Source organism: Amblyraja radiata, chromosome 13 (genome assembly GCF_010909765.2).
Source record: "Amblyraja radiata isolate CabotCenter1 chromosome 13, sAmbRad1.1.pri, whole genome shotgun sequence".
Taxonomy (NCBI): Eukaryota; Metazoa; Chordata; class Chondrichthyes; order Rajiformes; family Rajidae; genus Amblyraja; species Amblyraja radiata.
The window spans coordinates 9,682,170-9,707,040 of NC_045968.1; the positions used below are offsets into that span (position 1 = coordinate 9,682,170).

General features: G+C 45.5%; 1 protein-coding gene across 1 annotated transcript in view; it reads right to left on the reverse strand.

Moving 5' to 3' along the window:
- si (sucrase-isomaltase) overlaps positions 1-24,871 on the reverse strand; it is a 191,940-nt gene that overhangs the window by 26,365 nt on the left and 140,704 nt on the right. The window contains 10 exon segments of the mRNA XM_033031193.1: positions 10,028-10,111; positions 10,113-10,145; positions 10,255-10,289; positions 14,228-14,361; positions 19,446-19,584; positions 21,261-21,345; positions 22,865-22,999; positions 23,929-23,991; positions 24,475-24,585; positions 24,679-24,810. Of these exon segments, the coding sequence (XP_032887084.1) occupies positions 10,028-10,111; positions 10,113-10,145; positions 10,255-10,289; positions 14,228-14,361; positions 19,446-19,584; positions 21,261-21,345; positions 22,865-22,999; positions 23,929-23,991; positions 24,475-24,585; positions 24,679-24,810 (951 nt within the window).

The following is a 24,871-nucleotide window of genomic DNA, read 5'->3' on the forward strand; positions in this document are numbered from 1 at the left end:
GTGGTCACAGCAAGAACGTGCAAACTCCACACGGACAGCATTCAAGATCAGGATTGAAGCCGGGTCTCTGACACTGTGAGGCAGCAGCCATGCCAGTGTGTCACCGTTTCGGAAAGTTATTCCTCCAGTGTAAATAATGGGAATCTAAGTGAGTTGAACTTCTCCCACTGGGCCCTTTGGGAGATAGTCAGATATGGAAGATAAGACACAAAGTCTGGAACAACTCAGCAGGTCAGGCAGCATCTCTGGAGAAAAGGAGCTGGTGATGTTTTAGGTCGAAACCCTTCTTCAGACTGAAGGTGTGGGGGGTGGGGGAGAGTTGTAGGGAGAGGTAGAAAATGGCCAGAACAAATCAGGGCTGGCAACAGATCACCAAGGAAGGGTGGAGTCCACAATGCTCCATTGTTGGCTGGGGTAGAGGTGATAACGAAGGGACACAGTGATGCGAACAGTGGAACTAGTAGGATGACTAGGGTGGGGGAGGGAGGGCAGAGAGAGAGGGACTGCAGGGGTTTCTTGATATGGTGCCCAGTAACATTAAGTAAACTTAAGATCTCGCTTGACTGTGCATGAGTGGAAATCTGGGAGTTGAGCAATTGCCAATTGAACAACAAAGCACTGACAGTTCTGTTCATGACGTTAAGCATTTGGTACTGGTTGTACAGGATTTTTTATCAGAGTGCAACCTAATCAATAAACTTATCACTGGAGCTGCTAGCGGGTGTCTAGAGGATATTGTTTTAAAAACTGTGCGCATCAATCAAAATAATGCTAATATTGAGGGGGGGAAAAAAGCAATATTTTGAATCAGACATTCTTGCTTACATTAGTTTAGTTTAGAGATACAGCGCGGAAACAGGCCCATCCGCCCACATGGTCCGCGTCGACCACCGATCCCCGCGCATTGACACTATCCCACTAGGGGCAATCTTTACATTTACCAAACCAATTATCCTACAAACCTGTGCGTCTTTGGAGTGTGGGAAGAAACCGAAGATCTCGGAGAAATCACGGGGGGAACGTACATTAATTGAAACTAGTTTGGTGATATGCTTTTAATGATTTAAAAAAAAAATCTAATGGTTGCTATGCACGCCATTTGATTTATCCCGATCCACATCCACGTTTGCAAGCTCAAGACATTAGTCAAATTAAATACATATTATAATACACTAAAAATAATTTGCCTTTAACAATATGTGAAAGGGTAGCAATGTAATTCTAAAGCAAGATTTATCAATGTGGAATATGTAGCCTGAAGGCGATATATCCTTGTGCATCCTTATATTCTCTCAAAGGTTGGTATAATGTCATTAACAGGACATTCATTCATCAAAGAGTATTATTTTACTGACGCGGCCAGTGGAGAGGCCGGTAAACAAATCTCGAGATTGCTTCTTAGAGGCTGACCTCCTCAAATCACTTGTTTACTGTGTACCGGTTGCTATGGAGTTGCAAACATCCATGATCATCAGTGGTTTGAGCTAACAGTTCCTTTCTTCTGAGAGGGGAAATATGTGCTGTGTTCGATGCCCTTTGCAATCGTGATATATTTGAAAAAGAAATAGATTTCTTGTTAATGGAGCTTGCTGCTTATTTACCTTCCCTTATTCAGGCAAAGGATAATTCATACTGGGTATATATGTTAGGGGGGGGGACAAGAGAGCTTACTGGTAAATTGAATGTTTCTCTGAAGGGTTATTCTGGGGGAACAGCCTGTTTCTGCACGATATGCAATGCATACAGGCTTCCCTCACTTAGTCATCTGGTCAAACAGCACAAATACAGGTCCTTTGGTCCAACTTGCCTATGCCAACCAAAATACCCCACCTACACTAATCCCACCTGCCTGCATTTGACACAAATCCTTCTAAACCTTTCCTGTCTCAAGTATCTTTTAAATCTTCTTGTACTACCTCCTCGGGCAGTTCTTTCCAATGCACCCACCAACCCGTGTGTGGGAAAAGGTGCCCCTCAGGTTCCTATTAAATCTTTCCTCGCTCACCTTAAACCCCATACCCTGAGTATAGGATTCTGGGCATTCGGCCGGAGTATTCACTTATGATTTCAAGCACAAGTACGAGTGTGTTTGATTTATACATAAACATACAGAATAGTGAAAGGCTTGGATAGAGTGGATGTGGAGAGGATGTTTGCACTAGAGGGAGAGTCCAGGTCGAGAGGTCATCGCCTCAGAATTAAAGAACGTTCTTTTCGGAAGGAGATGAGGAGAAATTTCTCTAGTCAGAGGGTGGTGAACCTGTGGAATTCTTTGCCACAGAAGGCCGTGGAGGCCAAAGCAGTGGATATTTTTTAAGGCACAGATAGATAGATTCTTGATTAGTACAGCTGCCAGAGGAGATGGGGAGAAGGCAGGAGAGTGGGGTTAGTAGGGAGAGATAGATCAGCTGTAATTGCATGGCAGAGTAGACTGCCAGAGGTGCTGCCTGCCCCACTGAGTTACTCCAGCTTTTTGTGTCTATCAGCAAAGTAGACAATAGACAGGAGTAGTGCAGGAGTAGGCCATTCGGCTCTTCGAGCCAGCACCGCCATTCAATGTGATCATGGCTGATCATCCCCAATCAGTACCAGTATCAGTACTTGATGGGCCGAATGGCTTAATTCCCTATGACCTTGGATTTAAATAATGACGTCAGGAGAGGGCAAGTCATGAACCAGATCTGTAACCTGTGGGATCCAATGTCAAGGGCCTGCACCACTTACGCGACTTTTTCGGCGACTGCCGGCACCCGTCATAGGTTGCCGAAAATTTTCAACATGTTGACAATTCAGCGGCGACCAGAAAGACGCTACGACTCTTTGGGTGACTGAGGAGACAACTCATGACCATACAGGCGACACCCTGGCGACATGTCGCGGAGTGAAGCCTGTATGGTCTTGAGTAGTCGTCCAAAGAGTCGTACCTTGTTCTGGTCGCCGCTGGATTTTCAACATGTCGAAAAATTTTGGCGACCTGTAACGACCTATGACGGGTGCCGGCAGTCGCTGAAAAAGTGGGTCAGGCCCTTAAGGGCATCCACAATCAGTTTCAGTTCTGAGTTGGTGACTGAGTTTTGGCCATTGTGATGTATAAGTATAGGCAGCCTTGCCCTTTAGATTAGTTATTACATTATTGGTCAGTCGGGAGAGGCTGGAGAGTGAGTCTGAGTCTGAGCAAGGGAAGTATGGGAAGTCATACTAGACCTCTAGTACAGGGAGTACCCTTTCAAGCCTGCCCTAAAAATAAACTTCTGGCAGCGAATTTCTGGAATTCTCTACCGAAATAGGTTATGGAGGCTCAAATGCTCAGTGTATTTAAGATAGATTCATTTTTGGATATTAAAAAGAGTAAGGGTAACTCAGCGAGACGGGCAGCATCTCTGGAGAGAAGGAATGGGAGACATTTCGGGTCGAGACTCCTCTTCAGACCTGAAACGTCACCCATTCCTTCTCTCCAGAGATGCTGCCTGTCCCGCTGAGTTACTCCAGCTTTTTGTGTCTTTCTTTGATTTAAACCAGCATCTGCAGTTCCTTCCTACACAAAAAGTGTAAAGGACTTGGGAGCAATGCGAGGAAATGTCAGCTATTATCTTATCATACGGTAGAATAGACATGCGCGACCAAGTGTCTTATTTGTGGTTTCATTTCTTATGTTTGCATTGCTGGCATGGTCAATAGTTATTAACCATATAACCATATAACCATATAACAATTACAGCACGGAAACAGGCCATCTCGACCCTTCTAGTCCGTGCCGAACACGTATTCTCCCCTAGTCCCATATACCTGCGCTCAGACCATAACCCTCCATTCCTTTCCCATCCATATAACTATCCAATTTATTTTTAAATGATAAAAACGAACCTGCCTCCACCACCTTCACTGGAAGCTCATTCCACACAGCTACCACTCTCTGAGTAAAGACGTTCCCCCTCATGTTACCCCTAAACTTCAGTCCCTTAATTCTCAAGTCATGTCCCCTTGTTTGAATCTTCCCTACTCTCAGTGGGAAAAGCTTTTCCACGTCAACTCTGTCTATCCCTCTCATCATTTTAAAAACCTCTATCAAGTCCCCCCTTAACCTTCTGCGCTCCAAAGAATAAAGCCCTAACTTGTTCAACCTTTCTCTGTAACTTAGTTGCTGAAACCCAGGCAACATTCTAGTAAATCTGTCCAGCTGTAGTTGCCCATTAGATAGCGTTGATGAATTGGCTTCTTGGAAGGACCTCAGTACGTCCCACAATGTAGCTTTTTGTGTCTATCTTCGGATTAAACCAACATCTGCAGTTCCTTCTTATACAGCATCCCTTGAGAACATGGATGGGTGACATCTCGGGTTGGGACCCTAGTGGAGAGCGTTGCAATCTGATTCGTCACCAATCCACGTTCTACGGAAATGCTGCCTGACCCGCTGAGTTACTCCAGCACCTCTCATCCTGTTCTGCTGCTAGGTTACTTGGCTACAGTAAGTTAGCATCCTAATATAAGATAAATGACAAAGGGAATTTGTTGGACATGTGAAAGAGAAAAAAAAGGTTGTAGGGTCACAAGAAAATAAGAAGACGAAGTGAGATCATCGGAATGATTGGATGGCAGCTCGCCAGGTTTGAGAGGCCTCTTGCATTGAAATAAGCATCTAAGTCAGGGTGACTTGCTGCATATGTATGAATTTCTGTAGCCTACATAATGCAAGAGAAAGCCAATTTTACCATCTCCTGGGGCCAGAACTGTCCTTTTCATTCACTTTGTCGCATGTTTTCTGCACAATATCTGAAGCTGAATCACAGTTTATATCCTCCCCTTGCTTATTCCGGCGAAATTGTTCGTGTTGCATTTAATGATCATTTTTGGCAAGGCACAAAACAATCTGTTCTTGCGTGTCTGGTTAATTGACGAGGAGTATTCTGAATCTCAACATGTGAATAAAACCCAAAATACTCTGTGAAATGTGAAAGTTGAAAAACAATGATTGATCTTACAATGGTCATGGGGAAAAAAAAGCTTCAAAGTAATAATAAGGTTTTTACATTCTCTGAAATGTCTCCAGACTGTCTATGTTTCCACTTCATTAAGTTGGTGGTTTGTGAGCGATGCACTAATACAGTACACTGCATAATAAGCAATTTTATTCCTTAATTTAACTCGCAAAACCTAGGATGTTTTTATTCTCTTTTTTCTATATCACTTTCCACCTGGCCTCTTCATTATCATTTCGTAAGTGATAGGAGCAGAATTAGGCCATTCGGCCCATCGAGTCTACTCTGCCATTCCATCTATCTTTCTCTCTCAACCCAATTCTCCTGCCTTCAACCCATAACCTCTGACAACCATACCAATCAAGAATCTATCTCTGCCTTAAAGATATCCATTGATGTTCCTCCACAGCCTTCTACAGCAATGAATTCCACAGATCCACCACCCTCTGACTCAAGAAATTCCTCCTCATCTCCTTCCCAAAGGAACGTTCTTTAATTCTGAGGCTGTTTGATTGTTTTCCTTATTATTGTTGGTCAAAATATCAAAATACTATATTTGAACTGCTAGTTTTGAGATTGTTTCACATTCATTAAGTCATAGGAACAGAATTAGCCCATTCTGCCCATCGAGTTTACTCTACCATTCAATCATGGCTGATCTATCTTTCCATCTCAACTCCATTCTCCTGCCTTCTCCTCATAACCATTGACACCCTTACTAATCAAGAATATGTCCATCTCCACTTTAAAAAGCTTAGCCTCCACAGCCTTCTGTGGCAATTAATTCCACAGATTCACCATCCTCTGACTTAAGAAATTCTTCATCTCCTTTCTAAAGGTGCGTCCTTTAACTCTGAGGCTGTGTCCTCTGGTCCTAGACTCCCGCTAGTAGAACCAGCCTCTCCAAGTCCACTCTAGCTAGACTAGTTTAAATGTAGAGTCCCCTCATCCTTTCTAAACTCCAGCGAGTAGAGACCCAGAGCCATTAAACGCTCGTCATATGTTAACCCAATCATTCCCGTAAACCTCATCTGGACCCTCTCCAATGCCAGCACATCCTTCCTCGGATATGGGGTCCAAAACGCCTCACGATACTCCAAATGCGATCTGACCAGTGTGTTATAAAGCATCAGCATTACATCCCTTTTTTATATTCCACCTGTGTAGGAAGGAACAGAAGATGCTGGTTTATACCCAAATGCTGGAATAACTCAGTGGGTCGGGCAGCATCTCTGAAGAAAAGGAATAGGTGACGTTTTCAGTCGAGACACGACATCCCAAAATGTCAACAAATCATTTTCTCCAGAGGTGCTGCCTGACCTGCTGAGCTACTCCAGCTTTTTGTGTTCAGCTAAGCCAGCATCAGCAGTTCATTGTGTTCAAGAAGGAACTGCAGATGCTGTAAAATCGAAGGTACACAAAAATGCTGGAGAAACTCAGCGGGTGCAGCAGCATCTATGGAGCGAAGGAAATAGGAGAAGGGTTTCGGCCCGAAACATTACCTATTTCCTTTGCTCCATAGATGCTGCTGCACCCGCTGAGTTTCTCCAGCATTTTTGTGTACCATCAGCAGTTCATTCACTGTTTTCACAAATGTTCCCACTTTCCCTATTCTATGGGACTGCACAGGATCACAACCATGCAACAATGTATAGGACATGAAACAGTAACGCACAGGAACAGGCCATTCAGCCCACAATGTCTGTGCTGAACATGATACCAAGTTAAACTAATCTCTTCTGCCTGCAAATGATCCATATCCCTCCATATCCATGTGCCTATGCAAAAGACTCTTAAATGCCTTGTATCTGGATAGACAATAGGTGCGGGAGTAGGCCATTCGGCCCTTTGAGCCAGCACCGTCATTCATTGTGATCATTGCTGATCATCGATAATCAGTACCCCGTTCCTGCCTTCTCCCCAGATCCATTGACTCTACTATCTTTAGGAGCTCTATCCAACTCTCTCTTGAAAGCAGCCAGAGAATTGGCATTCACTGCCTTCTGAGACAGAGAATTCCACAGATTCACCACTCTCTGGGTGAAAAAAGATTTTCCTCATCTCCGTTCTAAATGGCCTACCCCATATTCTCAAGATGATTGGGCAGGAAGGAACTACAGATGTTGGTTTAAACACAAAAAGCTGGAGTAACTCAGCGGGTCAGACAGGATCTCTGGAGAAAGGGAACAGGTGACGTTTCGAATCGAGATTGGGATTGTTTAGGGAAAAGGCTAGGAGGGGTCTGAGTGGCTCCTTTATGAATGGAACTGCGGTTGTTTCTTGGGATCGATGGCATTTATTTGGCCACAATTGTTACTCTACCAGTGCTTTGCTGTTGCCGGCCAACCAGCCCAGCTACACCATCCACACCAATATGGTTCAAGGCAGCTTGCTTCAGGCAAATAGTGTCAGGCTTGTCCATTTCAGATCGAGACAAGGTGGGAACGTCTCTTGAAGGGTTGTGAACCTTTGAAATTCTCTCCCGCTGAGAACGGTGGTGGAGGAATCATTGAATTATGCAAGCTGAAGATCAATACCTTAATCTACAAGAGAGTCAACCAGTGTGAGGAGAGAGCAAGAAGTGCTGCTGGAACCAAGAATGTATCAGCCAGCCCGATTAGATTGAAGAGCCCTGTAGCTGGACTCCCGCTCGTATCTTTTGCGCTTTTTGCTTTTAAAAAAAAAAAGTGTAATGAAGACAATGTTTCTGGCATTGCACCCTTCAGGAATATGTGAAGTACTGCAGGAAGTTTCATCAGCCTCCCTGCCCGAGCGCATCGTAAACAAATTCAAAATTTAAGTGAAAGCATTTCACTTCTCCGAAGTCTCCTTGGTTGTGAGGCTTGGTAATCTCATCATTAAAGGGGCTGTCCCACTTGGGCGACCTAATTGGCGAGTTTAGAAGAGTTCGAAAAAATGACATGTTGGAGACCTCCTTCTATGTTGAAGACCAGCTTCAACTAGCTACGACTAACTTCGGGAAAATTGGACACCGAATAGCGGAGAGTGAAGACGACCTCCTTCGACCTCTCTTCGACTATGATGAAGACTATCTTCGACTACCCTCGATTACATACGACTAACATGTCGACCTACTACGACTAAACCTACGAGTAAAAAGAGTATTGATTTTTTCCACTCACGGGCATTTTTTAACATATTGGAAAAAACGCCGCGACCTAGATGAGGCCTCGTGTACGCGGAGACCACTCTCGAGCATGAAGGAGAGTTACGAAGATCTCCTACGACCTCGTGTCGACCATGCTGCGAGTATGAGTCGAGGGCAAACTCGCCAGAACTAAGTCCTCTCCGCCCTTCAATCACGGCTGATCTATCTCCTCCTCCTAACCCCATCCGGAAGTGGTGGCGCTGGTGAACGGCTGCGGCTCGCCTGCAGTCCGTTTGTCTTAACTTTTTGGTGTTGTTTTTTTTCGTTTTGTCTAGTTAAGTTTTTGGTTTTTAGGTTGTGTTTATGTGGGGGTCGGGGGGGGGGGTTGAAACGGGGCTTGCTGTCTCTCCCTTAGGGGGAATGCGACTTTGTTGTCGTATCCCCCTTCTCTGCCTCCGTCTGCGCTGAGGCCTAATGGCGGAGCTGGCGACCTCGAGAGTCCGGAGGCAGCCAGTCAGGACTCACCCTGGGCTCGCTCCCGTGAGGGCGGCCCAGCTCGGGGCTGGAACGGCGCTCCCGTGAGGGGCTGTGACGCTCCCGTGAGGGCGGCCTGGCGAGGGGCTGAGACTCTCCCGGAGGGGCTGTGGCGCTCCCGTCGGAGCGGCCCATCCCGAGGGTGGAATGGTGCTCCCGTCGGAGCGGCCCATCCCGAGGGAGGAACGGCACTCCCGTCGGAGCGGCCCAGCTCGAGGGTAGAATGGCACTCCTGTCGGAGCGGCCCAGCTCGAGGGTGGAATGGCACTCCTGTCGGAGCGGCCCAGCTCGAGGGTGGAATGGCACTCACGTGAGGGCGATCCAGCTCGGGGCTGGAACGGTGCTCGGGTGGCTGGGATGGCGTTCTGGCGGCGGTGACCTGAGTCCGGGGTTCAGCCGCGGGCCAGTGGCTGCGTCCGCTGGACTGGAGGGCGGCAGCTTCAACCACCCCGGGCCGCGGTGTTTGAGCCGGCCCGTTGCCATCGCCCGGTGGGGAATCGCCTCAGCGCAGAGGGAGAAGAGGAGGGAAGAGACTGCAGCCCTAAGATTTTTGCCTCCACCACAGTGAGGAGGTGCTTGGAGGATACACTGTGGTGGATGTTAATTTGTGTTTAGTGTTGTTTATTATTGTATGATTGTATGTATGACTGCAGGCACGAAATTTCGTTCAGACCGTAAGGTCTGAATGACAATAAAGGAATTCAATTCAATTCAATTCTCCTGCCTTCTACCCGTAACCTCCTGACACCCGTACTAATCAAGAATCTAGCTATCTCTGCCTTAAAACTATCCATTGACGTGGCCTCCACAGCCATTTGTGGAAAGAAAGCAATTTTTTTCCTTTTTTCCAAAATAGCCGATTGTTTCTGTCCCCAGTCTTGATGGGGAACATGAAGATTAGATTTGTGCAAGAAGGAACTGCAGATGCTGGTTTACACCGAAGATAGACACAAAGTGCTGGAGTAACTCAGTGGGTCAGGCAGCATCTCTGGAGAGAAGGAATAGGTGATGTTTCAGGTCGAGATCCTTCATCAGAACCCTAATCTGGCAAAGGGTCTCGACCCAAAATATCGCCTATTCGTTTTCTCATGAAGATTAAGATTTTTCTTTCTACTTTGCATTTACAGTATCAATAGGAATCTGAGAGGGTAACTTTTCACACAAAGGGTGGTGGGCATTTGGAACAAGCTGCCAGAGGAGGTCGTTGAAGCTGGGACTATCCTATCGTATAAGAAACAGTTAGACAGGTACATGGATAGGACAGGTTTGGAGGGATATAATGGACCAAGTGCAGGCAAGTGGGACTAATGTAGCTGGGACACAGTTGGCTGGTGTGGGCAAGTTAGGCCTGTTTCCACACTGTATCACTCTATGACTCTATGACTCCAGTGGCCAAGAGATGACTTACGTGAAATCCTATTCCATTGTGATTCCGAGAATACGGATAGAACGCTCCAAGTTGCATCCATCGCAGGCACAGTTCGTAGGTAGAATTCTGTAAAATAGCCACAGATATCTGCTCCCGTCTAAAATCCAATGAAATGTATATATATTAATGCACATGAAATTGTCACGGTATAATGAAAATAAAGGCTTCAACTGTATTCTGCAAAAGGAGTTTTTAAATAGACTTACATAAGAAATTCCAAATAGACTGAACTCCATCATTCCTATAATAGAAAATCATTGCTTTTACACGATTGATATTACACGAGCAAAAATATATCATAATAGCAGAAAACAATCAGGAACTTTAGAAAACTGTGTGGAGGTTGATGAGATAAAAGTGTATCAAGTTATGAGAGGCATAGATAGGACAGACAGTCAGAACCTTTTTTCTCCTCAGTGTGGACATGTCAAAGTCTGAGGAAGGGTCTCGACCCAAAATGTCACCTATTTCCTTCGCTCCATAGATGCTGCCTCACCCGCTGAGTTTCTCCAGTATTTTTGTCTACCAAAGACTAGAGGGCATGGCTTTAAGGTGCGAGGAGCAATGTTTGAAAGGAGATGTGCTGGGCAATCTTTTTTGTGGTGAGTGCCTGGAAAACCGCTGTTGTGTAGGCAGATATGATAGTGGCATTCAAGAGATGTTTGGATAGGCACAAGGATATGCAGGGAATTGAAGGAAATGGATGATGTGAAGGCAGATAAGAATTGGTCTCTTCATCATGTTCAGCAACGGCATTGTGGGTTGAGGGGCCTGCTCCTGTGCTGTACAGTTCACTGTGAGCATTTGAGCCTCCACATCCAATTTCCCTTTCAACAGTTCTCCAGATCTTGTGCCTCAGCTCAGAAACTGACCGTGAGGTGATAAAATTCAACCTGCAGTTTGAGAGGGAGAAGGTGAAATTGCAGTGTTGGTATTGCAGTGTCCAAAAGGCTTGCAAATGCCACTATGGTATCTTCCCCCACCAGCACCACCCATGGCAGTGGGTTCTAGGTACCTATCACCCTGTAGGAAAATAAATTTGCCCTGAACATCATCTTTTTTTAAAAAAACGACACAAAATACTGCAGCAGGTCAGGCAGCATCTGTGGAAAATTCATTCATCATCATTGAAAACATCAGCGACACAGTGGTGCTGGTTTCCAACGGGAACGGTGACGGACGCACCACACATCTCTGTCCTCCAGTTCCTGCGGACTTCCGCCGCTGGAAGTATAGGCTTTTGGTGTGTGTGTGCTTTATCATCATTCCTTACAATGCTGTGTACGACAGTGATCGCAACTTCTACTGAAGTGTGGATGGCCGTTGGCTCGTTTTTGGTCCTGCTGGGGGTCCACAGCCCCCTTCTCACCTGGCAAACTAGGTGGGGGGGGGAGACGGTTTAGTCGCCGACTATCTGACCATGGAGCAGGTAGCACGGGATTACATGGTACCCGTGGCGGGGGGAACTCCCCCTGACCTGACGTTTCATAGATGATGTTTCAGGCCAGGGCCCTTCTTCAGACTCCTATCCATAACATATCACCTATCCATGTTCTCCAGAGATACTACCTGATCTGTTGAGTTACTCCAGCACTTTGCATCATTTTTTGTAAACAAGCATCTGCAGTCCCTTGTTCCTATATATCACCCTCTCACCTTAAAGCTGTGCCTTCTAGCCTTTAACCTTTCACACTGGAAAAAAGCTTCAGACTGTTTACCCTGTTCATCATTTTATATAGTTCTATCATGTCTCTCCTCAGCCAACACCCTCCAATCCAGGCAATGTTCTTGGAAGATATTAGCGTAGGTGACAATGTATTTCACTCCAGGAGAGGGAGCAGCAACAACACTGTACCATACAATGAATGTCATTTTGCCTTTGTGTGAATGTGTGTGAGTGATTGGTGGTGGTCGGAGGGGCCGTAGGCGCAGATTGGCAGCCACGCTTCCGTCAGTCTGCCCCAGGGCAGCTGTGGCTACAGAAGTAGCTTACCACCACCGAGTGTGACTGAGGAGTGAATGAATAATGCGATGTAAAGCGCCTTGAGTATTAGAAAGGCGCTATATAAATCCCATCCATTATTATTATTATTTGGTTAGCAGGTTGCAGGCTGGATGGGCCAAATGGCCTCCTCCTCCACCTATTTTCTATGTTAATCGGCTTTGGTAAAATTGTGAAATTTCCGTAGTGTGCGAGAGAGGCAGAGGTTTAAGGCAGAGTTAGATAGATTCTTGATTAGTACAGGTGTCAGAGGTTATGGGGAGAAGGCAGGAGAATTGGGTTAGGAGGGAGAGATAGATCGGCCATGATTGAATGGCGGAGTAGACTTGACGGGCCGAGTGGCCCAATCCTACTCCTAGGATCACCACTCCTAGAACACCACAAAGACAAAGGAGCTAATACTGGAATTTAGGAGGAAACGGGACGCAGACATGGGCCCACTGCATAAATGGTTTTTAATTGTTTTTAAATTGTGTCCTGTGTTTTTATGTTTGTATATTATGCACCAATGGAGTGACAATAATAATTTTGTTGTATGCAGTGCTTACAACGACAAGGCATTCATTCATTCATTCCATATGACCTTATGATATTACTAGCATACTGGGTTATCGCCAGTCTGTGCAGACTCGGTGGGCTGAAGGGCCTATTTCCGCGCTGTATCTCTAACGTCTAAAGAAGACAGATACGTTTATATTGTGTGTCTTAGTAACTCTGGGTGTCCCGAAGTACCTTTCAGGTGAAAACATGGGTAAGTGTCAGCAGTGGATGAGTAGGCAATGTTGCAGATGCAGAAGACTAGGCAGATGAGCTGAATATTTGTGGAGTATTCAACTGCCATTAGGCATTAACTCGGACATTAACTGAAGGAAACCATTCCGAAAATTAAGAATTGTGTCTTGTCAGTGAAACTGGAGGCAGGAACCTTGGAGGAAAAAGGGAAATAATGTATTCATGAAGATTTGGCAAGAAATAGATAAACGCACCGATTTTGATTTTTGTTGTTGTCGTTAGTTTATGGGGACTGGTTCCTTCATTTGGGTTGGTTCTAAACTGTGAATGGAATGAACCAGAATTAAGGGACCCAATGTGGAAAAGATGGACATAGATTTGATGAACAGAGGTTTGGGCTAATGCAAAAGCTAGCAAGGAATTTTCTGAATGGTGCCAATGTAAATTGGTGTCACTAAATCTGAAAAGATTTTTAAAGGTTAGAGTAGATACAGCAGCTAAGAAAGAGAATCATTAACAATGCAATCCTATATTGAAGAGCTCATTGATTTTTATAGAAGCATTAGTGAATATGATTCATTGACAACATTATCCTGGGTTTTATGTTACATCCTGTGTGTTGTGTTTTAATGCAATCTAATCCAATACAATTACATTAGAAATGGTTTAAAATAGCACAATGAATACATAATGCAGTGAGACAATGAATCGACTGAGATCGGGCAGGTAGGAAAATTCATCCTTACTCTGTAATAGTGATGCAGCTTTGCCCTCTCTGTATCATTGGGAGAAACTCTTAAAGATCAAACTTGGGATCACACTGTCCCGAACTGACACCCACTCCCCCCCTCACCTTCTCACCCCTGGCCCCGTCGCTCCATTAAAGGTCTGTTTCCAGTTCCTCTTGGGATCACACTGTCACTAGCCAACAATCAGCCGATCAGCGACCCTCCCAGACTGAGGTCATCTGTGTCCGGCCCTGATTGTCCTGTTTTTTTCTTCTTCTTGCTTCCAGTCTCCCACCTGCCCCCCACCGATCTCCCCACAATCAGTTTGATGAAGGGTCTCACCCCAAAACGTCACCTATCCATGTTCTCCAGAGACGTGGCCTGACCCACTGAGTCACTCCAGCTCTTTGTGCCTATCAATGACAAGGCTTTGTACTCCCCCCCCATGTCTCTTTGAGCTTTCTCCCCATTACTCCTATCAGTCTTAAAATGGATCCTGAAAAGAAATGTCATCTGTCCATTAACCTCCACAGATGCTGCCTGTACCTCCAGCACTTTGTGTTTTAATCAATCTCTCTGTGTAAGAGAAAACAAAGAACCAGGATGATGCCAGCGGAGTTGGAATTTAATCCGTTCAGGAAAAAAGAGAGGAATGTAACAGTGGAATTATATTAAATATTATTTTTAGATGTATTTAGAAGATTCGATGTATTTTACCAATGATTGATTTGTGCATCTGATTCCAGGCTGCCGTGTTGTCTCCCAGCCAATGCCCTGCCCATTGGCCACTAGATGGGAACGTTGAACGAGTCACCACAACCCCTCGCTGTCCAGTTATGTTCTGCAGAGATCTGTGAAATAAATCAAATCAGTTCAGTTTAGTTTATTGTCACATGTACCGAGGTACATAAGGTCATAAGGAATAGGAGTAGAATTAGGCCATTCGACCCATCGAGTCTACTCCGCCATACAATCATGTCTGATCTATCGCTCCCTCCAAACCCCATTCTCCTGCCTTCTCCCTCTGTCACCTGTACTAATCTATCTGTCTCTGCCTTAAATATATCCATTGACTTGGCCTCCACAGCCTTCTGTGGCAAAGAATTCCACAGATTTACCACCCTCCGACTAAAGAAATTTCTCCTCATCTTCCTAAAAGAACGTCCTTTAATTCTGAGGCTTTGACCTCTAGTCCTGGACTCTCCCACTAGTGGAAACATTCTCTCCACATCGACCCTATCCAAGCCTTTCACTATTCTTTATGTTTCAATGAGGTCCCCGCTCATTCTTCTAAACTCCAGCGAGTACAGGCCCAGTGCCGACAAATGCTCATCACAGGTTAACCTTCGTTACAGAGGTACAATGAAAAGCTTTTGTCACGTGCTATCCAGTCACCGGAAAGACAATACACGATTACAATCGAGCCATTTACAGTGGATAGATACATGATAAAGGAATATCATTTAGTGCAAGGTAAAGCCAGCAAAGTCTGATCAAAGATAGCCCGAGGGTCACCAAAGAGGCAGATGTAAGCTCAGGACTTCTATCAGGATTGCATGATTACAAGCATTGTAATTGCAGTGACAAATGTAAGATTGACATTGTGATAATAAACGCGGGTAATCCCTTGAGAACAGGACATTTTCCAAAAGCCAAAGTTAGACATTAGAGAGAGACAGAGTGTAAACAGGCCATTTAGCACACCGAGCAGTGTTCACCCTGTACACTAGCATCATCCTACACAACAGGGACAAGTTTTACAATTTACCAATGCTAATTAACCTACAAACCTCTATGTCTCTGAAGATCCCAGAGCACTAGGAGAAAATCCATGTGGTCACAGGGTGAAAGTACAAACTCCGTACAGACAGCACCCGTGGTCAGGATCGAACCCGGGTCTCTGGCGCTGAAAGGCAGCAGCTCTACCACTGCCGCCGAAAGATTTAGTTGGAGCTTCCTACTTTACCCAGAACGTAGATAAGATTTTACAAGACTGCACAGCTTCAATATATTCACCATCAATCTGCATATTGAAAGCTTCAATCAAACGCGGAGTAAACTGCTCTTTTATATCAGAAAGTCTTAGGCATGGTTTACTGAAGAGAATCTGCATCTCTTACTAACAGGAAACTATAGGGCCAAAGGTAAACAAGTCGCTTGCTCTCCGTACCATCCCCCATCCCCACAAGTATTTGTACCGGCTTTCTTTCTCAATGGAGTTGTACAGCACAGAAACAGGCCCTTCGGCCCAACTTACCTACACTGACCAACATCTACACAAGGCCCAGCTGGCCACATTTGGCCCATGTCCCTCTAAACCGTTCCTATCCCTCTACTTGTCCAAAAGTCTTAAACATATTGCTATATGAAGTACAGTAAATCATAATTCAATTTGTTCATTAGCAAGATTCAGGATTGACCAAATCCCTGCCTGAACTGTTCTGATTCACAGGTTCATTATTGTCACCTATGAACATGTACAGTGAGATTATTTTCTTCCATGCGGCCCAGGAGTGTATTGCCGCACCTAAGCACTATCCCCGATGAGCAAAGTGTACACAAATAGTCTGTTGAGCCCGCATGCAAGAGGCGCCAGGATTTGGCACCATTTCCAAAGTCCAGCCCGTGCTCTAGGTCTTATGAACAATCCAGGCTAGCCCCAGGATGCTTGTTGGTAAGTGTGTCTCAATTAACCTTGTGGATAAGAAAAGCTGCCTCTTACTAGGAATAAATTGCAAAGATAATCTGCACACTTACGTAAAACCAATCTACAGTTGTGGTGAAGTTTCACTTGAAGTTCTCAAACTGAGTTCTGTACCAAGATAATCCTCCTACTCTATCCAGCAGGTAGTAGATGTCAAGGTACAACAGTCATTAGAGTGCAATGGTGAAGCAGTCTCAGAGGGCCCAGTGACCTGCTCTTGTACCCATTTCTCATGTTGTTGAATTCCTCACATTACACACAAACCCTTTTGTTTCTCAGCAGGAAGCAGCACGGTCTAAATGAGTGCTGCAAGGGAGGCTGTGCGTTGTCTTAATCTTATGTTTGGTTCGCCTAAACCTACCTGATCTCCCGGTTGCTAAACACTTTAACTCCCCCTCCCATTCCCACACTGACCTTTCTAGCCTGCGCCTTCCTCCATTGTCAGAGTGAGGCCCAGCGCAAATTGGAGGAACAACACTTCATATTTTGCTTGGGTAGCTTACACCCCAGCGGTATGAACATTGACTTCTCTAACTTCAAGTAACTCTTGCCCACCCTCTCTCCCCATCCCTCCCCCCTTCCCAGTTCTCCGACTAGTCTGACTGTCCTGTTTACATTTTATCAGTTGTTACCATCTCCTTGCTAACAATGATCTATTCCACATGGTCCTTGATCTTCATCCCCTTTGTCTCGTCTTCACACCTTACACTTCCTCGTCTCTGTATCTCCCTCCCGACTCTCAGTCTGTAGAAGGGCCTCAACCCGAAACATCACCCATTCATTCTATCCAGAGAAGCTGCCTGTCCCGCTGAGTTACTCCAGTATTTTTGTGTCTATCTTTAGTGCATTATCTTACCCAAGCATGGCAGAGAGCAAACCCTCTCTGCTGCTCAATCCTACTCATTTTCCTAAAGTCACATTCACTTTGTGTCTCGCCATCTTCAGTTCTCGTAAACCATTGCCTTTTAGTTCTGCGTTTACAAGATCAATTGGCCTTAATTTCCTCTGACTTGCTATCACTAAATCAATGTAATCCAGTTCAAAAATAGTGGGACATTCATTTATAAATTCATTCATAGACAGGTGTCAATGCTGATTCCATCATCTCTCGGGTGAAATTACTGCATTGCAGATGTGGAACCAGCAAAAAAAATTTGAGTGCAAAAATGTTTCAAACATATAATTCACCAAGAGTAAATCAAGCAAATAATTTGGTATCTGTTCATTTTTTCCACACAGATGATTATTATTATTAAATCGTTGAAAACCATTAGCAACGCAGCGGTGCTGGTTTCTGACGGGCATTCCTTACAATGCTACGCGCAACAGTGATCGCAACTTCTACCGTGAAGTGTGGATGGCCGTTGGCTCTCTAGAAGCTCATCCACCCTTTGACGGGTCTTGTTTTTGGTCCTGCTGGCGGTCCACAGCCCCCTGCTCACCTGGCAAACCAGGTGTGGGAGATGGTTTAGTCGCTGACTATCTGACCATGGAGCAGGTAGCACGGGATTACATGGTACCCGTGGCGGGGAGGAACTCTCCCGTCCTGGGTATCCATCACACAGATATGAAACGAGCTGCCAGAGGGGGCAGTTGAGTCAAGTACTGTCAACACATAAAGAAGACACAGGGAGACAAAAGTGCTGGAGAAACTCAGCGGGTGCAGCAGCATCTATGGAACGAAGGAAATAGGCAATGTTTCGGGCCAAAACCCTTCTTCAGACTGATGTAGGGTGGGGGGGGGGGGCGGGGGGCAGGGAGAAGAAAGGAGAAAGGAAGAGGAGGAGCCAGAGTTGAGGGGGAGCTGAGAAGGGGAGGAGACAACAAGGGATACCGGAAATTGGAGAAGTCAATGTTTATGCCGCTAGGGTGCAGACTGCCCAATATGAGGTGCTGCTCCTCCAATTTCCAGTGGTGCTCACTCTGGCCATGGAGGAGGCCCAGGTCAGAAAGGTTGGATTCGGAATGGGAGAGGGAGTTGAAGTGCTGAGCCACCGGAAGATCACTGGTTAATGGGGACCGAGCGGAGGTGTTCGGCGAAACGATCGCCAAGCCTATACTTGGTCTCACCGATGTAGATCAGCATGAAGACACTGGGACAGGTACATGGATAGAAAAGGTTTAGAGGGATACAGGGTCACAGTTTAAGAATAAGGGGTAGGTCATTTAGGACTGAGATGTGGAAAAAACTTTTCTTACAGTTTTGCTTTCTTCCCAACCAATTGTTCAAGCGCTTTTGATTGCAACATGCGTTGCAAGATTCCCCCAGAGAGTTGTGAATCTGTGGAATTCTCTGCCACAGAAGGCAGTGAAGGCCAATTCACAGGATATTTTCATGGGAGAGTTAGGTTTAGCTAACAGAATCAAGGGATATGGGGAAAAAGCAGGAATGGGTATTGATTTTGGGTGGCCTATTCCTGCACCTATTTTCTATGGGCCAAACGCAGACAGGTGGGACTAGTGTAGATGGGGCATGTTGGTCGGCATGGGCAAGTTGGGCCAAATAGGCCCATTTCTGTTCTCTAAGATTCTTACAGCGTACCAGGTCTGTAAACGCAACACACACAGATCATATACAATAACTAAAGCGCAATAATATAACTCACAGTTGCAAACACAAAACATAAATATTTCAGGCTAATGGCATTTCATCATCTTGTAATGAAAGATGTGTAGGAAGGAACTGCAGACGCTGGTTTACATTAATGATAGACACAAATTGCTGGAGTAATTCAGCAGGATCTCTGGATAGAAGGAATGGATGACGTTTTGGGTCGAGACCCTTCTTGTAATTGGGGCATGTTGGTCGGCATGGACAAGTTGGGCCGAAGGGCCTGTTATCATACTACATGACTCTATGACCAATTCAAAAGCAGCATTGTTTCCCCTTATTCACTCCTTTCTTTAATATCTGCCACTTTATCCAAGATGCTTAGTTTAGATTGCTTTAACAATAATAATGGATGGGATTTATATAGTCCGTGGTCCATGCCGACCAGCGATCCTTGCACACTAACACTATCCAATGGTAACTAGGGTGCGGGAGGTAACCGGAGCACCCGGAGAAAACCCACGCAGGTCACGGGGAGAAGGTACAAACTCCGTACAGACAGCACCCATGGTCTGGATCGACCTCGGGTCTCGGGCGCTGTGAGGCAGCAACTCTACCGCTGTGCTGCCATGCTTTCATACAATCATGGATGATTGCAGGGTGATGCTTCTGCAACTTACTTCAATGTTAGTTTTGTTTGTGACCATCCATACAGGTTGTGCACGTCGTAGTGTCTGACTGTGGTTCCATCTGCCAGAAACTGTTTGCTCTCCATGCACAGAGTCTTGTGCTGCAATCCCAAGTGTTTTGATTCAAGAGCTTCGAAATAAAAATTATACAGATGCTCAAAATAAAAAGGTGACAACAGAATATAGAACATAACATAATGAACCAAATTCTTCCTTTTTCTGGAATTACATACTGAGTGATAAATATACAACAGATTGTGATTTTATCAACTGTTGGGTTGAGTCAGTCTCTCAAACCCCCTCGACTAAGTTTCCAGAAAACAATCATTTTCTGTCCTGTTTATAAGTTCTGGGCTTATATATTAAAAAAAACTCCCATTATGTTCATAAGGAATAGGAGCAAAATTAAGCCATTTGGCCCTACTCTGCCATTCAATCAGGGCTGATCAATCTCTCCCTCCTAACCCAATTTTCCTGCCTTCTCCGCATAACCTCAGACACCTGTTATCATTTTCCTGTCCAAAACCATTAAAACATAAAATATTGTAATCACAGGGCGGCACAATGTATTTTTAATGGAAAGGCTGCCTTTTAAGGCAGAGATAGATAGATTCTTAGAGATGGATAGATAGGTAGAAAGGCCTGAAAAAGGGGCTCGACCCAAAACGTCACCCATTCCTTCTCACTAGAGATGCCGCCTGTCCTGCTGAGTTACTCCAGCATTTTGTGTCTACCTTCAATTTAAACCAGCATCTGCAGTTCTTTCCTAGGCATATATAGATTCTTGGTTAGTACAGGTGTCATGATTGAATGGTGGAGTAGACTTGATGGGCTGAATGGCCTAATTCTGCTCCTATCACATGACCTTATAAAATAGGGCAATACCACTCCCTCAGTGAGACTGGCACAGGCTGTCCTTGGGTAACAGAGGGCATGTACCATAACACTGCTTATGATTTGCACTGACATCAATTTGAGACTGTTCCTACATTGTCAAAGTTAACCTGGCCAAATGACAGGTGTGAAGAAGGGTTTCGGCCCGAAACATTGCCTATTTCCTTCGCTCCATAGATGCTGCTGCACCCGCTGAGTTTCTCCAGCACTTTTGTCTGGCCAAATGACAGCTAGTCCCACGCACTGAGGCTAAAATTATACATAAAATTGTACAGCTCCTTAAAAAAATAAATATATATATATATAAATATATATATTTTTAATGTGGACACAGGCACTGCAGATGTCGTTTAACCAAAATAAAGACACAAAGTGCTGGAGTAACTCAGCAGGTCAGGTAGCATCTCTGGAGAACTTGGATGGGCGACGTTTCGGGTTGGGACCCTTCTTCAGACTGTTTGTGGAGGTTGAAAGAAAGCTGGAAGAGAGGAAAGGAAAGACAAAGTATGGCAGGTAATAGGCGAACAGAGGCAAGCAGTGGTGGGGGCCTTAACTCTACAGGTCAGGCAGCATCTCTGGATAATATGGACAGGTGACGTTGTGGGTCGAGGCCCTTCTTCAGACCCTTCTTCAGGCCCAAAACATGGTCTATACATCGCCTATCCATGTCCGCCAGAGATGCTGCCTGACCCGCTGAGTTACTCCAGCACTTTGTGTCTTTATTTTTTTTTAAATGCAGAACAATCTGAAACTGATATGCATCAGTTCCCAGTTACAGGACCTGCAGGTGAGCTGTATTCTGTTTAAACGACAAGGCACCCTGCAGCCAATTCATCTCAAACCTCAAATCACACTTTTGTGTCGACTTGCTGAGACATATTTCAAGAATTCTTTAGTTGAAAATGTCCTGACCTGGCATATAAGGTGGATTGTTCAATGTTGCATTGTAACAGCCTTCAGTAGATCCATGAACAAAACTTGCTGGTTCATTCATGTCCTATATTAAAAAAATACAGAATCAAAATACAGTAAACCCTCATTAATACGGACCATAAAGGGGGGGGGGGGGGGTTCATCAGGCTAGAAAAACGCCCCGACCTACTTGATGCCACGAGTACCTACGACTAGCATCACGGCCTGCTACGACCTACGTACGACCTCGTGACGACCATGTTGCGAGTATGAGTCAAGAGCAAACTCGGCAGAGGTCGTGAATTAGGTTGTGAAAGTGGGACAGGCCCTTAACTCTACAGGTCAGGCAGCATCTCTGGATAATATGGATAGGTGACGTTGTGGGTCGAGACCCTTCTTCAAACCCTTCTTCAGGTCCGGAACTGGGCCTGGAATCCGGGCGAGTTTAGTTTAGTTTAGAAATACAGCGCGGAAACAGGCCCTTCGGCCCGCGATCCCCAAATGTTAACACCATCCTACTCACACTAGGGACAATTTTACACATGCACCAAGCCAATTAACCTACAAACCTGTACGTCTTTTGAGTGTGGGAGAAAACCCATGTGGTCACGGGGAGAACGTACAAACTCCGTACAGGCAGCACCTGTAGTCGGGATCGAACCCGGGTCTCTGGCACAGCAATGGATGTAAGGCAGCAACTCTACCTCTGCGCCACTGTGCTGCCCAAATGTTTTTCTATTGCTAATTTGAAACAGGAATTATTGGTAAGATACAAGATACATTTATTTGTCACAGGACCAGTTGGCACAGTGAAATGTGTGGTCACCATACACCATACCAAATAAAATAAAGAACACAACACACGATTGAGTCCAACATAAAACATCCCCACACAGCAGAATCAAAGTTTCCCACTGTGAGGGAAGGCACCAGAGTCAGTCTCTTCCTCTGATGTTCTTGATGTTCACCCGTGGTCGGGGCCTCCCGAGCCCCCTGCAGTTGCCGCTACGGGCGGCCCGCTCGCCAGGATGATGGAACTCCGACGTCGGAACGCGAGGACAACCTCAGCGGCTTGGACCTCCGAATCGGCCACTTCCTACCGGAGTCCGCGGCTCCCGAAGTGCACAGGCCGCGCTGGGCGGAGATTCATGCTGGCGGCTCTCGGCAAAAGGTCCCAGGACCTCCCCGAGAGTTTGAAGTCAGCGGCGCCCGCGCTGGGTGCTGTACGAACCACAGCTCCGCGATGTTGATGCTGCAGGCCCAACACTCCGGAGCTTCAAACGGCGATCCATGTAGGCATCTCCCCGCTCCGCGGTGAATCCAGCGCTGCCCCGCCGCTGCTGAAGCTCTGGTCCGGTTGGTAGGCAGCGAGGAGGGGGGGCGAGGACGCAACACGGAGAATAGTCGCATCCTAGCCAGGAAGTGACTGGGAAATGGTTTCCCCTTTACCCTACCCCCCTCCCCCACATAGAAAAACTAAAGAAACCTCCAAACAAACTGTTAAGAAACTAAAATAAAAAAAGACAGAAAAACCATGTAGGCAGAGGCTGCCATCAATGCGGCGCCCCTAGTGGTCTTATGAGAGACAGTATTTGAACACTTACAATCCAAAGGCCATCAAACTTCACACTTTTGCTTGGGTCCGATGGATTGGTGTGATAATCTTTAATCAATCTGTGCCACCAATCTGCTGTTGTATTGCGGAAGAAGTCCGGGAAAGCAGCATGCGACCGATAATGCTGCAACAACACAAAACCACCATTTTAAGCAAGAACAGCAAATATCTTGTCCATTTCATTTATACATTTTCTAGATAGAGTCATAGAGTGGATACAGGCCCAACTTGCCCATACCGACCAACATGCCTACACCGAGCAACATGCCCCATCTACACTAGTCACACTTGCCTGAGCTTGGCGCGTAGCCCTCTAAACCTGTCCTATCCACTTTCACACCCTAAACCTGTCTAATTGCTTCTTAAAGCTCACAATCGTCACTGCCACAATTAACACCTCGGGAAGCTCGTTCCACACACTCACCGCCCTTTGCATGAAAAAGCTGCCCCTCCGATTCCTATAAAATATTTCCCCCTTCACCTTAAACCTATGCCCTCTGGTTCTCGATTTCCCCCACTCTTTGCAAGAGACTCAGGGCTTCCAATGTGCGTGATCATATGATTTTATTTCAAATTTCCCTTGCATGTTGGACGTCTAGTCCAAAATAATTTTGACTTCATCTTTTGAGTTTGCTGCTTCAATGCAAATACATGGCAAGCCATTTAGCTTTGGATACGTCTTTTAGTTTAGTTTCGAGATATAACATGGAGACAGACCCTTCAGCCCACTGAGTCCGTGCTGATCATCGACCACCCGTTCACACTAGGTCTGTGTTATCCCACCTTCTCCTCCATTCCCAACACATTAGGGGCCAATCAACCTACAAACCCACATGTCTTTGGGATGTGGGAGGAAGCCGGAGCACCCTGAGTAACCTTACAGTCACAGGGAGAACGTGCAAACTCCACACAGACAGCAACCAAGGTCATGATCGAACCCCGGGTCTCTGGCACAGTAAGTAAGGCAGCAGCTCTACCCGCTGCGCCACTCTGTTACATCGCTGCATACATATTTCAGCTGAAGGTGTAAATGTTTTGATAAATCTTGCTTACTTCCACTTGATAATCCCAGTCTTTTGTTGTGTCTACCGTTACATTTGGGAGATCTGGCCATACCTGTAACATTGATACGATAAGTTTGAGGATTACAATTGCTTTACATACTATACAACCATTGAGAAAAGTTTCAATGATGGCAGAAAACCCATAATAATTCAAGTTGCATTTATTGTCACATACACAAAATGGTGCAGTGAAATTTGAGTTAACATGCAAATAAAATAAAATGAATACAACACTATAGAATGAACATGACATGAACATCCCCCACAGCGGAATCGACGTTTCCCACTGTGAGGGAAGGCAGAAAAGTTCAGCCCTCTTCCTCTTGTTCACCCGTGGTCGGGGCCATTGAACCCTCCGCAGTCGCCGCTATGTTCAGGCCCCCTCGCCGGGATGATTGAAGCACCGGCGTTGGAACAGAAGAACGCTCTCAGCGGCTTGGAGTTTCCGAATCGCTGCTCTGATTACTGTAACTGAAATCACTTCAAAGCATTGCTGAATTTTGAATATCTCAATAAACTTGAAAATAAAGATTACCTTTCCCCACATGATGTCAGGACTATTTTCCCACGTAATGAACACATTTTCCTGCAGTCCACTGGTAAATGCTTTGTAAGACTGGGTTTCATTCCCTGAAATTGCTGGATCCTTAATGGTTAATGGAGAAATACGTTATCCACGCTGGAATCCAAACTGGAATTGGAAGTCTAATATTTCCACGAAGGCTGGTCAGGCGCTTACCAAAATTATGATGGTTCTCATCCCATCATTTCTCATTTGATAAAACAAATCTGGCAAACCCTGGAAGTCATCCTCATCCAGGGTGAAATCCAACTGCCGCTCCATTAAATCAATGTCAACGTATTGGACATCCTGCAACCAAAGAGTTAATATGGTACAAGATTATATAAAATTATGAGGGGATTATAGATAG